Source organism: Gorilla gorilla, chromosome 16 (genome assembly GCF_029281585.2).
Source record: "Gorilla gorilla gorilla isolate KB3781 chromosome 16, NHGRI_mGorGor1-v2.1_pri, whole genome shotgun sequence".
In the NCBI taxonomy this organism is placed as follows: Eukaryota; Metazoa; Chordata; class Mammalia; order Primates; family Hominidae; genus Gorilla; species Gorilla gorilla.
Window position 1 is genome coordinate 41,952,088 of NC_073240.2, and position 16,131 is coordinate 41,968,218.

General features: G+C 43.1%; 1 protein-coding gene across 2 annotated transcripts in view; it reads left to right on the forward strand.

The window, feature by feature from the left end:
- Positions 1 to 16,131, forward strand: part of CHP1 (calcineurin like EF-hand protein 1) — a 50,804-nt gene that overhangs the window by 11,318 nt on the left and 23,355 nt on the right. For both annotated transcript variants that reach the window (XM_019011181.3, XM_063698485.1), the window contains 2 exons: positions 1,460 to 1,532; positions 14,632 to 14,712. In XM_019011181.3, the coding sequence (XP_018866726.2) occupies positions 1,460 to 1,532; positions 14,632 to 14,712 (154 nt within the window). The remainder of the gene's footprint in view (positions 1 to 1,459; positions 1,533 to 14,631; positions 14,713 to 16,131) is intronic.

A 16,131-nucleotide genomic window follows, 5' to 3' on the forward strand; every position in this document is an offset into this window, starting at 1 on the left:
CTTGGAGCCAGTTCCCTTCCTGGGAACTCAGTGAAGCTCATGCCATCACAGAAAAGAGGTTGATCTTTATGTTTTCCAAGGGAAAAGATAAAGCCTTTAATGCTTGGTGTAGGAGTAAACCAGAGTTTTAAAATAGAATCTGTTTGATGTACCCCAATCAAACATTGTACACCCAACACCTACCTAGCCGTACACATCACCTACCTAGCCATACACCTACCTAGCAGTACAGCCTGAAACAGCAAACTGATCATGGATATTTTTTCAATCAAAACATGCATTTTTAGCTGGGGACTGTGGCTCATGCCTGTAATCCCAGCTACTTGGGAGACTGTGGCACGAGAATCGCTTGAACCCAGGAGGTGGAGGTTACAGTGAGCTGAGATTGTACCACTGCGCTCCAGCCTGGGCGACAAAGTTGAGACTCTGTCCCCAAAAAATAAAATAAAATAAAATTTAAAAAATAAGCAAAATAGGCCGGGCATGGTGGCTCATGCCTGTAATCCCAGCACTTTGGGAGGCTGAGGCAGGTGGATCACCTGAGGTCAGGAGTTCAAGACCACCCTGGTCAACATGGCAAAACCCTGTCTCTACTAAAAATACAAAATTAGCTGGGCATGGTGGTGGGCACCTGTAATCCCAGCTACTTGGGAGGCTGAGGCAGGAGAATCGCTTGAAACCGAGAGGCGGAGGTTGCAGTGAGCCAAGATTGTGCCATTGCACTCCAGCCCGGGCAACGAGAGTGAAACCCCATCTCAGAAAAAAAGAAAAAAGTAAAAAAATAAATACAGTAAAAACATACATTTTCTTAGCCTCTAAGTCAGGGCATTGAAACTTGAAAGTTTCACAGCTTCCTTTTAAACTAAATTTGGGCTGGGCATGGTGGCTCACACCTATAATCCCAGCAGTTTGGGAGGCTGAGGCGAGTGGATCACCTGAGGTCAGGAGTTCAAGATCAGCCTAGCCAACATGGCGAAACCCCGTCTCTACTAAAAATACAAAAAATTAGCTGGGTATGGTGGTGGAAGCCTGTAATCCCAGCTACTCGGGAGGCTGAGGCAGGAGAGTTGCTTGAACCCGGGAGGCAGAGGTGGCAGTGAGCTGAGATCGTGCCACTGCACTCCAGCCTGGGTGACAAGAGGAAAACTTTGTCTCAGTAAAATAGGATGGGATAGGATAGGACAGGACAGGACAGGACAAAATTTGCCTTTGTTTTGTTAAATCTTAACCATCTAATATTCATCACAGTCTTAACTAGACTTCATTCCTGGGATTGAATTTTGATTGCCCTTGATTTAGTTTATTCTCTAACTCCTTTCATTCTTTAGCTTTTAAACTTTCTGCTTTAACATTCTAGAGATAATTCCTACTGAATTTTGAAGCATTTGACAGCGAGGGGTGGGTTCAGTGTGAATGAGGGCTACTTCCCCCAAGCTGGGACTAATTTTGTGCTCTTTAGTTTCCCACAGTCAAATCACTCGCCTCTACAGCCGGTTCACCAGCCTGGACAAAGGAGAGAATGGGACTCTCAGGTAGGCAGTGTTTTTCTTTATTTTCCTCACAGAAACCAGAAACCCTCTGGCAGTGTCTGAATAGCTGCCTTTATCTCTAGGGTAGACATGATAGACATCCAGCATGCAGATAGCAAGGACCATTTCTCTACTGGTCTTTGAGCATCATTGATCCACAAGAGAATTAAATCAGCAGAACAGGCTGGGCGCGGTGGCTCACGCCTTAATCCCAGCACTTTGGGAGGTCAAGGCGGGCGGATCATGAGGCCAGGAGGTCGAGACCAACCTGACCAACATGGTGAAACCCTGTCTCTACTAAAAATACAAAAATTAGCTTGATGTGGTGGTGGGTGCCTGTAATCCCAGCTACTCAGGAGGCTGAGGTAGGAGAATTGCTTGAACCCGGGAGGCAGAGGTCGCAGTGAGCGAAGATCACGCCACTGCACTCCAGCCTCGGCAACAGAGCAAGACTCCATCTAAAAAAAAAAAAAAAAAAACAGCGGAACTATGACAATTAAATGCATTACCAGATTGTTGCTTTATTCCAACTCCCCTTAATTTAGGTGGCCATTGTTCTGATTCTAGGAATGTATTTTTAAGATTTCAGCTCTCTCTGCTTACATTTTCCCATAATCCTTTCCCAAACATTGGCTTTTAGGAAGTTGACCCATAGCAATCCCAGGTGGTCTAGGTTGTGTTGTCTTCTCTTATTTACCAACCCATAACCCTGAGGTACATCACTTTACGTACATTAATGTTGGACAAAATGTTCAGTATGTTAGTCTAGAGCAGTGGTTCTCATCTGAGGGCCATTTTGCCACCTGGGGCAAAATGTCTGGAAACATTTTTAATTGCCATGACTGGAGAATGCTACTAGTGCCTAGTGGGTTGTGGCCAGAGATGCTGCTAAACATCCTACAGTGCACAGGACAGCCCCCATGACAAATAATTATTCTGGTCTAGATGTCGGTAGTGCCAAAATTGAGAAACTCTAGTCTGGGTAAGTATATGATATCAGAGTGATGTAATGCTATATTGTTTTATGTTTGTAGTTGTCTTACCATAATCAAATGAAATATTCTTTACCATTATCTCCCACACTGACTCTCAGTAGCAACCTTTCTTATGCTGTGGTTCTTCATCTTTGATTGGCATGTAATGAAGCTGTTGCCCTTCCTTTTGGCTGGCATGAAGCAGCTTAGGACTTCTTTAGAAAGTTTCTAGCACAGGTGTTGGATGTAGCATAAAGGGGGAAGGAATACAGTTGCTAAGTCTTTGGACATAATCATCACCCCAAATGGAAACCCCATACTCATTAAGCATGGGGTTAAGCATACCTATTAAGCATACGTATTTCCCCCTTCTCTCATCCCCTGGCAACCATAAGTCTACCATCTTTTTCTCTCTGGACAATTCATATAAATGGTATTATATGGCCTTCTCATAACTGACTTCTTCTGGCTGGACACGGTGGCTCATGCCTGTAATTCTAGCACTTTGGGAGGCCAAGGCGGGCGGATCACCTGAGGTCAGGAGTTCGAGACCAGGCTGGCCAACATGGGGAAACCCCGTCTCTATTAAAAATACAAAAATTAGCCTGGCGTGGTGGTGGGCGCCTGTAATCCAAGCTACTCAGCAGGCTGAGGCAGGAGAATTGCTTGAACTTGGGAGGTGGAGGTTGCAGTGAGCCCAGATTGTGCTGCTGTATTCCAGCCTGGGTGACAGAGAGAGACTTTGTCTCAAACAAACAAACAAACTGACTTCTTCTACTTAACATGATGTTTTTAAGGTTCATCCATGATGTAGCATATACCAGTACTTCATTCCTTTTTATGGCTGAATAAATAGTCCGTCATATGGATATGCCACATTTGTGTATCCATTCAGCAGTTAGTAAACATTTGAGTTTACACCTTTTGAGTATTGCAAATAGTGTTGCTTTAAACATTTTTGGGTGCACATATGTTTTAATTTCTCTTGGACGTATACCTAGGAATGGAATTGTGGGTCATATGAGTTGTCTTTTCACTCTCTTTGTAGTGTTCTTTAAAGCACAAAAGTTTTTAATTTTGATGAAGTCCAGTTTCTTTAATATTTCTTTCAGTGCTTGTGCTTTTGGTATCATATATAAGAAACCATTGCCAAATCCAGTGTCCCAAAGACTTATCCTATATCTTCTTGTAAGGGCTTTATGGTTTTAGTTCTTATATTAAGGTCTTTTGATTTATTTTGAGTTGGTTTTGTATATGGTGTCAGAGAAGAGTCCAACATCATTTTTTTTTGCATGTGGATATCCAGTTGTACCAGCATCGTTCGTTGAAGACACTATTAAAACTATGTGAATTTACACTTGAAAAATAACTAGACTAGAAATCCCTATTTGTAATTTTAGCTCCAATACTTAAAAATTCCTTTGAGTTTATACTTGCCTCGTAAATTCAGACTTAACCACCCCGTAAAGACTTAAAATTTATATTCTGAGTTCTTTTCTTCTTTGTAGAAAGTGGGTGGTTTCTAAATGTGTGTGTTTTTATCATGTTTGCTGTGTGCTGGAAAATAATCGAAGTTTCTTTTTAAATGAGCTGTTTCTTTTTTTTTTAAGATGGAGTTTCACTCTTGTTGGCCAGGCTGGAGTGCAATGGTGTGATCTCGGCTCACTGCAACCGCCGCCTCCCGGGTTCAAGTGATTCTCCTGCCTCAGCTTCCTGAGTAGCTAGGATTACAGGCGCATGACACCACGCCCTGCTAATTTCTGTATTTTTAGTAGAAACGGGGTTTCACCATCTTGGCCAGGCTGTTCTCAAACTCCTGACGTCGTGATCCACCCGCCTTGGCCTCCCAAAGTGCTGGGATTAAAGGTGCAAGCCACCGTGCCTGGCCAAAATGAGCTTTTTTTTTTTTTTTTTTTTTGGGAGAGAGTCTCACTCTGTAGCCCATGGTCTCGATCTCCTGACCTCCTGATGCACCTGCCTGGCTAACACAGTGAAACCCCGTCTCTATTAAAAATACAAAAAATTAGCCGGGTGTGGTGGCAGGCGCCTGTAGTCCCAGCTACTCGAGAGGCTGAGGTAGGAGAATCACTTGAACCTGGGAGGCGAGATCACGCTACTGCACTCCAGCCTGGGAGACACAGCTAGACTCCATCTCAAAAAATTAAAAAAAAGCCCGGGTGTGGTGGCTCATGCCTGTAATCCCAGCACTTTGGGAGGCTGAGACGGGCGGATCACAAGGTCAGGAGATCGAGACCATGGGCTACAGAGCGAGACTCCTTCTCAAAAAAAAAAAAAAAAAAAATGTTGAAAACTTTCCAGGCATCAGTGTAGCCTGCTCCTTAAAATCTAAGTAAGGGCCAAGCGCAGTGGCTTACACCTGGCTGTAATCCAGCACTTTGGGAGGCCAAGGCAGGTGGATCACTTGAGGCCAGGAGTTTGAGATCAGTCTGGCTGACATGGTGAAACACCATCTTTACGAAAAATACAAAAATTAGCTGGGTGTGGTGGCGCATGCCTGTAATTCCAGGTACTTGGGAGGTTGAGGCAGGAAAATTGCTTGAACCCGGGAGGCAGAGGTTGTAGTGAACCAAGATTGCAGCACTGCCCTGCACCCTGGGCAACACAGTGAGATCCTGTCTTTAAAAAAAAAAAAATTCTGACCGGTTGTGGTGGCTCACTCTTGTAATCCCAACACTTTGGGAGGCCGAGATGGGTGGATCAGCTGAAGTCAGGAGTTCGAGACCAGGCTGGCCAACATGGTGAAACCCCGTCTCTACTAAAACTGCAAAAATTAACCAGGTGTGGTGGCACACGCCTGTAATCCCAGCTACTTGGGAGGCTGAGGCAGGAGAATTGCTTGAACCCGGGAGGTGGAGGTTGCAGTGAGCCGAGATCGTGCCACTGCACTCCAGCCTGGGCAGCAGAGCAAGACTCCATCTTAAAATAAATAAATAAATAGGGCCGGGCACAGTGGTTCACGCCTGTAATCCCAGCACTTTGGGAGGCCGAGGCAGGCAGATCATGAGGTCAAGAGAAGACCAACCTGGCTAACACGGTGAAACCCCGTCTCTACTAAAAATACAAAAAATTAGCTGGGAGTGGTGGTGGGTGCCTGTAGTCCCAGCTACTCGGGAAGCTGAGGCAGGAGAATGGTGTGAACCCGGGAGGCGGAGCTTGCAGTGAGCCGAGATCACACCACCGCACTCCAGCCTGGGTGACAGAGCAAGACTCCGTCTCAAATAAATAAATAAATAAATAAATAAATAAATAAATAAATAAGTATCTAAGTAAGATTTGCTCAATCTGTAAGTTACCATTTCACAGCCTGTGGAAAACCAGCGGACTAGCTCACTCATTTGGTAGGTATTTACTGAGTATCTATGATGTGCCAGACACTGTTCTCCATGCTGGCAATATTTTTTTTTTTGTAAGAGACAGGGTCGCACTCTATCTCCTAGGCTGGAGTGTAATGGCACCATCACAGCTCACTGCAACCTCAACCTCCTGGGCTCAGACAGTTCTCCCACCTCAGCTGCCCAAGTAGCTAGGACTACAGGCATGCATCACTATGCCTGGCTAATTTTTTTTTCTTTTTACTTTCAGCAAAAAAGCAAAAAAGCACACATTATGTGGTACAATGGAATAGTTTCTTCTAGGTATTCAAGGTAGCTTGGTGCTTCTCCTATTATTTTTATTTTATTTTCATTTTTTGTGGAGACACGGTCTCACCTTGTTGCCCATGCTGGTCTCAAACTCCTGGGCTCCATCAGTCCTCCCGCCATGGCCTCCCAAAGTACTGGGATTACAGGCATAAGCCACTGTACCTGGCCTGAAAGCTCTAGGTCTTAAACCTGTTCTTTGATCTCTATCATGGTGTGGATTGAAATATAAGAAAGGTTGGGTGAGGAGACTCATGCCTGTAATCCCAGCACTTTGGGAGGCTGAGGTGAGAGGATTCCTTGAGGCCAGGAGTCCCAAGACCAGCCTGAGCAACATAGTGAAACCCCGTCTCTACAAAAAATAAAAATAAATGAGAGAAGCACCAAGCTACCTTGAATACCTAGAAGAAATTAGCCAGTTGTACCACATAATGTGCCACATAGTAAACAAGTAATACATTTTATGTAAATCGTTTTGTCAGACCCACCCACTACTGGGATTTCACTCTGGCTGTGCCTCCTGACAATTATCTTCTTAGCCTGTGGCCATCCGATTAAATTGTCTTCCCCTTCTCTCAACCCTCTCCTCTTCTACCCCCTCTAGCCTTAGAAATGAGTTGGCCTAACTGGGAACTCTTCTCTAGTAGAGTGATCCAGTTCTTTCCAGCCTTTGTTGCCAAACTCAGCTTAAGGCCTGTCTTGATGTTTCCAGGACCCATCAGAGTGCTCATCCGAATACAAGTGGCTTCCAATCTTTTGTTACCTGGAACAGCTTCCACCTTCTTTTTTTGTTTTTTTTTGAGACAGGGTCTGACTCTATTGCCCAGGCTGGATTGCAGTGGCACCATCACGGCCCACTGTAGCCTCCCACCTCAGCCTCCTGAGTAGCTGGGACTACAGGCACATGTCACTCTGCCTGGCTAACTTTTGTATTTTTTGTAGAGAGGAGGTCTCGCCATGTTCCCCATGACTGGTCTCGAACTCCTGAACTCAAACCATCCGCCTGCCTCAGTCTCCCAAAGTGCTGGGACTACAGATGTGTGCCACCATGCCCGGCCTTCACCTTCTTTTTTTTTGAGATGGGGTCTCACTCTGTCATCCAGGCTGGAGTGCAGTGGCGCGATCTCGGCTCACTGCAACCTCCGCCTCCCGGGTTCATGCCATTCTCATGCCTCAGCCAACCGAGTAGCTGGGACTACAGGTGCCCGCCACCACACCCAGCTAATTTTTTGTATTTTTAGTAGAGACGGGGTTTCACTGTGTTAGCCAGGATGGTCTCGATCTCCTGACCTTGTGATCCACCTGCCTTGGCCTCCCAAAGTGCTGAGATTACAGGCGTGAGCCACTGCGCCCGGCCTCGCCTTCACCTCAAGAAGGCAGTTGTAGTTATTAGGAGAAAGATTTTCCCTTCAACAATTTTTTTTTTTTTTTTTTTACTTTCCTCTTCCAAGGTGCTCCATGTCTGGGCCTGAAGCCAAATTCTACAGAGTGAGAGGCTATAGTGTACAGTCTGGGGCATTCTGCATTCCTTTGTACTGATCAGCTCCAGTGGAACATAAGGCAGAATCTGTGGAAGGCTTTGGTTAGAATGGAGCTTCTTCAGAGTGCTTTCAGAGACTCACTCCGAAGTATGCTTTATAGAACAGTCATTCCTTGGTCTATCAATAGGTGTTATGTTAAAAGAAAAAAAAAGCAAAAAGTTACTGACTAAAATTTGTGAAAACCTTGGTCAACAAGGTTAAATAGGCTTCCTAATTACTAGATTTCACCACATCTTTAATTTACTTGGGTGAATTGGGAACATTCAAGGGAGAAGTGTTTGCCAAATTGATTTGCAATTTCCCTGTCTGCCTTTTTACATGGAGCATCTCTTCAGATTGATATTTCATGGAATATAAATATACACTGTAACCTTATAAACCTTACTTTCTTCAGATGCCATTATTTTGGGTAAGATATTTCTACCATTGCCATAGAAATTGTTTTTTCTAAAAAGGCAGCTTAGGCCGGGCGCAGTGGCTCATGCCTGTAATCCCAGCACTTTGGGAGGCCGAGGCAGGAGAATCGCTTGAACCCGGGAGGCAGAGGTTGCAGTGAGCCAAGATCGTGCCATTGCACTCCAGCCTGGGCAGTAAGAGTGAAACTCCATCTCAAAAATAAATAAATAATAAATAAATAAATAAATAAATAAATAATAAAGAGGAGGAGAAGAAATAATTTTTAAAATAGGAACAAAATCCAGGTGAGGTTTCTTACCAAAAAAAAAAAAAAGGAACAGAAGCAAACTTCCCAGCTAAAGGGCCCATTTTTAGTCTAAGAAGGTTCACCTAATGCTGAACAATGAATAATAAAGAATACTTCACAATAAGATATATATAGATGAAATTTCAGAATATCAAGAGGAGATATTTAAGACTTTCTTTCTTTCTTTTTTTTTTTTTTTGAGACGGAGTCTCCCTCTGTCACCAGGCTGGAGTGCAGAGGCGCAATCTCGACTCACTGCAACCAAGTTCACCGCTTCCGGGTTCAAGTGATTCTCCTGCCTCAGCCTCCAGAGTAGCTGGAATTATAGGCGTGCACTACCACGCCCAGTGAATTTTTTTATTTTTAGTAGAGACGGGTTTCACCATGTTGGCCAGGATGGTCTCGATCTCTTGACCTTGTGACCCACCCACCTCAGCCTCCCAAAGTGCTAGGATTACAGGTGTGAGCCACTGTGCCTGGCCCAGAGGATGTTTTTAAAGCAAACTTTACTGAAGTATAACATACAGAAAAGTGCACAAATCAAAAGCATTGGGCATGATAAATTTTCACCAAGGGAAGACTATCCAGCCTCCAGATGAAGAAACTGATTATTACCAATACCCAGAAGCTTCCCTTACGCTCTTTTTGTCTTTACCTGCTCCCCTCCCCAAAGGGTAATCATTATCCTGCCTGGTAACTCCATAGATTACATCAGAACAAAGAATATTTAAAGAAGAGAAACCATCTTTGTGTTCAGATACTGACCAGGCTCTTACCTTAACCTGACCTGCAAAAGGCCACTTTAGGACCCCTGGGGTCCCCAACCTCTGGGTTGCAGACCAGTACCAGTCTGTGGCCAGTTAGGAACCCGGCTACACAGCAGGAGGTGAACAGAATGCAAGTGAGCATTATAACCTGAGCACCGCCTCCCGTCAGATCAGTGGCGGCACTAGATTCTCATAGGAACAGAAACCCTATTGTGAACTGCCCATGTGAGGGATTTAGACTGAGTGCTCCTTATGAGAATCTAATGCCTGCTGATCTGAGGTTGAACAGTGTCATCCTGAAACTATCCCGCCTACCACCAGGAGAAAAATTATTTTCCATAAAACTGGTCCCTGGTCCCAAAAAGGCTGGGGATCACTGCCAGCTGCCTTTTTTTTTTTTTTTAATTAGAGACAGGGTTTCCCTATGTTGCCCAGGCTGGTCTCGGACTCCTGGGTTGGGATTACAGGCACGTGCCACTATGCCCGGCTTATTTTGTATTTTTAATAGAGACAGGGTTTCTCCATATTGGTAAGGCTGATCTCAAACTCCTGACCTCAGGCGATCCGCCCACCTTGGCCTCCCAAAGTGCTGGGATTACAGGCGTGAACCACCACGCCTGGCCATCTTATCCATTTAATTTAAAAATACTGATTAAGTGCTTTAGCTAATGGAAATTTTTGTCATTTCAGTGTTAATAAATATGTTGTACCATATGCTTAACCTCTCATACTACTTAAAATGGAAAGCTGTATTTTCTTTTCTTTTCTTTTTTTTTTTTTGAGACAGAGTCTCGCTCTGTTGCCCAGGCTGGAGTGGTGCAATCTTGGCTGACTGCAACCTCTGCCTCCCGGGTTCAAGCAGTTCTCTGCCTCAGCCTCCCAAGTAGCTGGGATTACAGGCACCCGCCACCACGCCTGTCTGATTTTTGTATTTTTAGTAGAGACAGGGTTTTACCATCTTGGCCAGGCTGGCGTTGAACTCCTGACCTCATGATCCACCCACCTCGGCCTCCCAAAGTGCTGGAATTACAGGAGTGAGCCACCACGCCCGGCCTGGAAAGCTGTGTTTTCTAATTGAATGTGTGTTCCAGTGGGTATGTCCTATTAACAGATTTTAATCTCCTTATTATGTACAAGTCAACTAAAGCAACAACCTGTGGGTGCTTGAGATAGAAGTTACCTGTGAGGCTGAATCTCTCTCTAAGAGAAGGGACTTGCACAGTGAAGGTGAGCAGTATAGAGGGATGGCATGTCTGGTTACTAACAGTCTAAAAACCGTGGTTTTTCTAAGCATCCCTGTGCCCTTGAATGTTTGGAAAACCACTCCCCATTGGAAATTTCTTGGCCACAAAGAATGCCATCGTACATGGCTCTGTTCTCAGAATTGACTACTTCTTTTTCTCAAAAAATCTTCAAGGAAGGTTTTCCTAGGTATACCATGAGGCAGAACATAATGTTGGTATGCTTTTCAGTGAATCCGCACAAATCTGTATTTCACATGGATTTTTGTTTGTTTTTTTTTTTTTTTGAGATGGAGTCTCACTCTGTCACCAGGCTGGAGTGCAGTGGCGCAATCTTGGCTCACTGCAACCTCCACCTCCCAGGTTCAAGCGATTCTCCTTTCTCAGCCTCCAGAGTAGCTGGGACTACAGGCTCGCGCCACCATGCCCAGCTAATTTTTGTATTTTTAGTAGAGACAGGGTTTCACCATGATGGCCAGGATGGTCTTGATCTCTTGACCTTGTGATCCACCTGCCTCAGCCTCCCAAAGTGCTGGGATTACAGGCGTGAGCCACTGTGCCCGGCCTTTGGATGGATCTTACGCTTGTGGTGTTTAGGCCACTTTGGAGTATTTATTTTTTTCTGTTAGGTTTATGTTGATGGGTAAATTTGAGAATCCAAGTTTTAGAGAAACTGCCCAGATCTACATTCTACTATAAAGCAACCAGTAATAATAACTTGTTCGTATATTGTTTATTTAACAGTTGACAAATTATTTATTTATTTATTTATTTATTTATTTTGAGACGGAGTCTTGCTCTGTCATCCAGGCTGGAGTACAGTGGCGTGATCTCGGCTCACTGCAAGCTCCGCCTCCCAGGTTCACGCCATTCTCCTGCCTCAGTCTCCCGAGTAGCTGGGACTACAGGTGCCCGTCACCACGCCTAGCTAATTTTTTGTTTTTTTAGTAGAGATGGGGTTTCACCGTGTTAGCCAGGTTGGTCTTCATCTCTTGACCTCGTGATCCTCCCGCCTCGGCCTCCCAAAGTGCTGGGATTACAGGCGTGAGCCACTGCGCCCGGCTGACAAATTATTTTTTATACTCTTTCTGTTTGTTTTGTTTTTTCTGTTTTGAAACAGGGTCTCACTCTGTCACCCAGGCTAGAGGGCAGTGATGTTACCATGGCTCCTTGCAGCCTTGACCTTCTAGGCTCAAACAATCCTCCCGCTTCAGCTTCCCAAGTAGCTGGGACTACAGGCACGTGCCACCATGCCCAGCTAATTTTTTTTTTTTTTTAAACTTTTTAGAGATGTGGTCTTACTCTGTTGCCCAGGCTGGTCTCGAACTCCTAGCCTCAAGCAGTTCTTCCACCTTGGCCTCCAAAAGTGCTGGGATTATAGGCTGAGCCGCCATACCCAGCCCTCTTTCTTTTTAACTTTAATACTTTTAGCAATACTCTCCTTGATCTGGGTGACTGGAACTACATTATATATACAATCTAAATTCTAAGAGTAGAGTTAGATAGTATCAAAGGACAGGTCCATTGGAAGGCCAAGTGTACACCTCCTTATTGAGACTGAAGTTCAGGCTAGGTTGTGCATCACCACTTGATACTAGACTTGGTATTTAAACTGCCTTTTCTCAGCTAAAGTTTCTTAAGCTTGTTAGACATTAAACTGAGGTATGTAGCCATGCAATTCAAATCAGCCTTAGTCTTAATTTAAAAGTGAGTAGTTATTGTTTCTTGACCTCTGTCAGACAAGAGGAGCTACATTTTGATGATAGTGTAGACTTTGTATTACAGAACAAATTATGTAATAAAAGCTTAGTACATGTTTGTTGAATTAAATAATCAGGACCTCGGTAATTTTCTCTTTCATCATCTTAAGCAATCCAGTTATCTTATGAATGACTTCTTCTGGTTCATTCGTTGATATAAAATTATTACACTAAATGGTCAAGAAGGACTAGAATCCAGGATGATTGTTCCAGAGCTTTGTGTTCAGTCCAGTAGGTCAGTTTCTACCTGTGTCACCAAATGTGGTGAAGAGCTTGCTGAGTTAATTAAGCACCACGTAAACGTTAAACCACAAGAGGAAAGGAGCGTGAAGTCTCCTGGGTACAGTAGGAGTATTTTATTATCTTCCGTCTTTGCTAGCATATATTACAAGGAGGGTGGAGGTATACATTTTATCTGTCTGTAAGTAAACTTCTTGAAGGCAGGAGTAAAATCTAGTTTATAATCTTTTTTTTAACTTTTTATCTGGAAATAATTTTAAACTTGAAGTTACAAGAACAATACAAGATAACTTTTATTCTGATACCCAGATTCACCAATTGTTAACATTTTGTCACATACTTCACTGTTTATTTCCTATAGAAAGGACATTCTCAGATCAAAATCAAGAAAGTTACATTTTGAAACAGTACCATTATGTAATATTCCATATTGTATATGGTCCATGCTTCATTTTCACATATTATCCAATAATGTCCTTATAGCAGTTTTTTTCCTAGTCCGGGATCATGTGTTGGGTTTTGTTGTATGTCTCTTTAGCCCCCCCTTGATCTGGAACAATCCTCTGCTTTTCTTTGTCCGCCATGACATTGATATTTGTGAAGACTACAGCACAGATAAGTTGTAGACAGCTTTGTATTCTTGGCCCAGGAACCAACCAAAGAAAGGTTTTAAAAAATACTTATTGAAAAATTGGGGGACTGGGTGTGGTGGCTCACGCCTGTAATCCCAGGACTTTGGGAGGCCGAGGTGGGTGGATCACCTGAGGTCAGGAGTTCAAGACCAGCCTGGCCAACGTGGTGAAACCCCACCTCTACTAAAAATACAAAAATTGGCCAGGCATGGTAGCACCTGCTTGTAATGCTAGCTACTTGGGAGACTGAAGCAGTAGAATTGCTTGAACCCAGGAGGAGGAGGTTGCAGTGAACCCAGAGATCAAGCCACTACACTCCAGCCTGGGAGCGAAACTCCATCTCAAAAAAATAAAAAAAAAAGAATTTGGGGGAGAGTAACTTTCATTCAAAAGGTTCAATATTAGGGCTGGGCACCGTGGCTCATTCCTGTAATCCCACCCAGCACTTTGGGAGGCCGAGGCCGGCAGATCACCTGAGGTCAGGAGTTCAAGACCAGCCTGGCCAACATGGTGAAACTCCGTCTCTACTAAATGTACAAAAAACTAGCCAGGCGTGGTGGAGGGTGCCTGTAATCCCAGCTACTTGGGAGACTGAGGCAGGAGAATCGCTTGAACCTGGGAAGTGGAGGTGGCAGTGAGCCAAGACCATGCCATTGCATTCCAGCCTGGGTGACTGAGCAAGACTCTGTCTCAAGAAAAAGTTCAATATAGGAAAGAAATATGGTTTTTAGAAAAAGAACACATACTTTGACTTACAGACTTAGATTTAAATCACAGTTCTGCTACTTAGGAGTAGTGTGGCTTTGGGCAAGTTACTTTATCTTCCTGACTCTCAATTTCCTCAGCTCTAAAAGGGTATACATAAAACATTGGCGTGAAGAAATGAGAATAATGTATGTAAACAGAGCAGCACATGATATATATGCGATGAATGGTAACTGACAATATTCGCTTTGGTATAACCTCGCCTAAGTCATGTGAGGATGACTGCTCTTGTCATGTTTGAGGGTTAAATACTTCTGTAGCCCTAGTCCACAGAACATGGAAATGGAGAAAAAGCCAGAGTCAGAACAAGGAAATCAATTGGTTGTCACATTCTTTCCTTGCATGTAAATAGCACCTAAGATTTCCTTGCATTTTGTAAGTGCCTAAAAATCTTAACAAGGATATGGAGACCCCTCTAAGTGTTTGTCCCCATATTCAAGTTCTGCAGTATTTGATACTTTCCATTTGCTGTTCACTTTCCAAACTTAATAACTAGGTACGCAATGCTAATGTTCAAGAAATCATTTACTAAGGGACAGCTTAGTATTTGTCCATCAGTTGGCTTATTGACGTAACCTGTGTGCTAAATTCACTGGAATGTGGCATAATCAAATCTGGCTCCTTCCACTTCTGAGTTGGTGCAGGAAACACTTGGCAGCTATTAAAGTGCTATTCTTTGCAGTTATTTGGTATAATTTGCCACAGAAGTAAATTCCAGGAGGTAATATTCTTGCTAGGTTACACCCTGTTACCTCCTGACTTAAGGAGTTCATGCTAAGGGCAATGATCTCTATCTAACTCAAGGTGATTCTCTTGGCAGCCGGGAAGATTTCCAGAGGATTCCAGAACTTGCCATCAACCCATTGGGGGACCGGATCATCAATGCCTTCTTTCCAGAGGGGTGAGTCAGTACAGTTGTTGGACTTCCTTCCTGAGGCTATCACAACCTAAATTATTTGCTAATCTGGAATAATGATATTGGTTGTGCCATCTCAGACTGTGATACCCCCTGATTATATTGAGCAATTCTAATTTTGTCATTTCTAGAATATCTCTTCTGTTCTACCCTCCTGTGTGTTTTAAACTTCAAATAGATATATGAGCCTATCTTCAAAATTCTTATGCTTATCATTGATGTAAAACTAGACTTTTAAAAAATGTTTATTTGGAAATAATTTCAAATTTACAAAAAAGTTGCAAAAGTTAAAAGTAATTCGGAGAATACTTGTATATTTATTGCCCTGATGCATCTACTATTATATTGTTAACATTTTGCCTCATTTGTGTGCTCTCTCTCTTAGTAGTAGCCAATAAAAATATAATGCAAGCCACATACGTAATTTTACATTTTCTAGTAACCACATTTAAAAAGTAAAAATAAGTTAACTTTGGTAATATATATTTTATTTAATATATTTAAAATATTATTTCAATATATAATTAATATTAAAAATAACTGAGATCCTTTTTTTGTTTGTTTGTTTTGAGACAGAGTCTTGCTTGGTCGCCCAGGCTGGAGTACAGTGGTGCCATCTCGGCTCACTGCAACTTCTGCCTCCCGGGTTCAAGCGATTCTCCTGCCTCAGCCTCCGAGATAGTTGGGATTACAGCCACATGCCACCATACCCGGCTAATTTTTGTATTTTTAGTAGAGACAGGGTTTCACCATGTTGGCCAGGCTGGTCTTGAGCTCCTGACCTCAGGTGATCCGCCTGCCTCAGCCTCCCAAAGTGCTGGGATTACTGGCGTGAGCCACCATGCCCAGCCTACATTTTTTCTTAATAAGTCTTTGAAATCCAGTGTGTAATTTACACTTAAATGCATATCAAGTCAGACTGACCATGTTTTCAGTGCACATAACCAGATGTGACAAGTGACTGCAGTATTGAACAGCGCAGCTTGTACACCCGTGCTTACTCTACATACCCTCTCTTGCAGACACTTTTTCCCTCTCTTTCCCCTCTCTCTACCTACACATACTCTATGTGTGTGTGTATATACATACACACATACATGCCTACATGTACGTACATACATACATACACATATATACATGTATGTATATACACATACTTATGTAATTTTTTTGTGTATGTGTATTCACATAATTGTATTTCTGAACTATTTCAGGGTAAGTTGCATAGTAATGACCCTTTACCTCTGAATGCACCAGTGTGTGTTTGCTAAGAATAGGGACATTCTTTTACATATCCATAGTAATCTACTTCAGTAAACTTAACATTGATACAATCCTCTTATCTAATCTATTACTCTGTTTTATTAACATATTATCCAGTTTATTCTAATTTATATTCATATT